Raw genomic sequence first — 1,060 nt, 5'->3', positions numbered from 1 at the left:
CACACGCGATTGGATTTCTATTACGAATGGAAGTAGACTCTCCTCAATTTCCTATTATACGCCTTCGAAAAGAAGTGCGGGTAGATATGCGTTTGGTTTCCTCAACGGCGCTTAGCAGTTTCCTCACTGATTATAGAAGTGCATATATGAATCCGAGTAGAAGGTATAAAAGTAGTTGAATATTTTCCAAAATTTCCTCAGAATTTTACTTTGACACCAACATATGTGGTTGACAATGTGCATAATGTACCATACTGTCGTAAAGTGTTCGTGATAGTTGTCTGGGAACAGGTTGCTTACGTAGTCATAAACCCGTCAACTACAAAACCCAACAATGATCGTAATATTACTTTCACCACTACGAGTATTGTCTACCCCATCACTAATACTTAATCAGAGAGCAATTGCCTTTATAGCGATATCCAAGAATGGTTCAAATACCGGCTTATCACTGACCGAGCAAAGTGATAGGAGCAAACACCAAAAATAAATTCACGGATGAATTCGTCGCCATCCTCAATACATCGGCTCCATGTCGTACTCCCCCTCCTCCTCATCAAACTCTCCCTCCTCCTCCGCAGTGGCATCCTGATACTGTTGATACTCCGAAACCAAATCGTTCATATTAGACTCGGCCTCAGTGAACTCCATCTCGTCCATACCCTCACCCGTATACCAGTGGAGGAACGCCTTCCTCCGGAACATCGCAGTGAACTGCTCAGCAACACGTTTGAACATTTCCTGGATAGCCGTCGAGTTACCCAAGAATGTCACAGCCATCTTGAGACCCTTAGGAGGGATATCGCAGACGCCACTCTTGATGTTGTTGGGGATCCACTCGACAAAGTAACTCGAATTCTTGTTCTGAACGTTGAGCATTTGCTCGTCGACCTCCTTCGTTGACATCCTGCCGCGGAATAACGCGCTTGCAGTTAGGTAACGACCATGACGAGGGTCGGAGGCACACATCATATTTTTCGCATCAAACATTTGCTGCGTCAACTCAGGGACGGTCAAAGCTCGATACTGCTGAGAGCCCCTCGAGGTGAGGGGGGCAAAA

At 45.7% G+C, this 1,060-nt stretch overlaps 1 protein-coding gene across 1 annotated transcript; it reads right to left on the bottom strand.

Annotated features, from left to right (window-relative positions):
- Nucleotides 1-516: 516 nt before the first annotated feature.
- Nucleotides 517-990, bottom strand: Pmar_PMAR026756 (alpha-tubulin, putative; the record flags this gene model as incomplete). Its single annotated transcript, XM_002783910.1, has 1 exon — nt 517-990. The coding sequence occupies one exon, from the start codon at nt 988-990 to the stop codon at nt 517-519; it is 474 nt and encodes a 157-aa protein (XP_002783956.1).
- Between the last annotated feature and the right edge of the window lie 70 nt (nt 991-1,060).

The sequence above is a fragment of the Perkinsus marinus genome, assembly GCF_000006405.1.
Source record: "Perkinsus marinus ATCC 50983 genomic scaffold scf_1104296935432, whole genome shotgun sequence".
In the NCBI taxonomy this organism is placed as follows: Eukaryota; Perkinsozoa; order Perkinsida; family Perkinsidae; genus Perkinsus; species Perkinsus marinus.
This window is presented reverse-complemented; position numbering and strand designations above follow the sequence as displayed.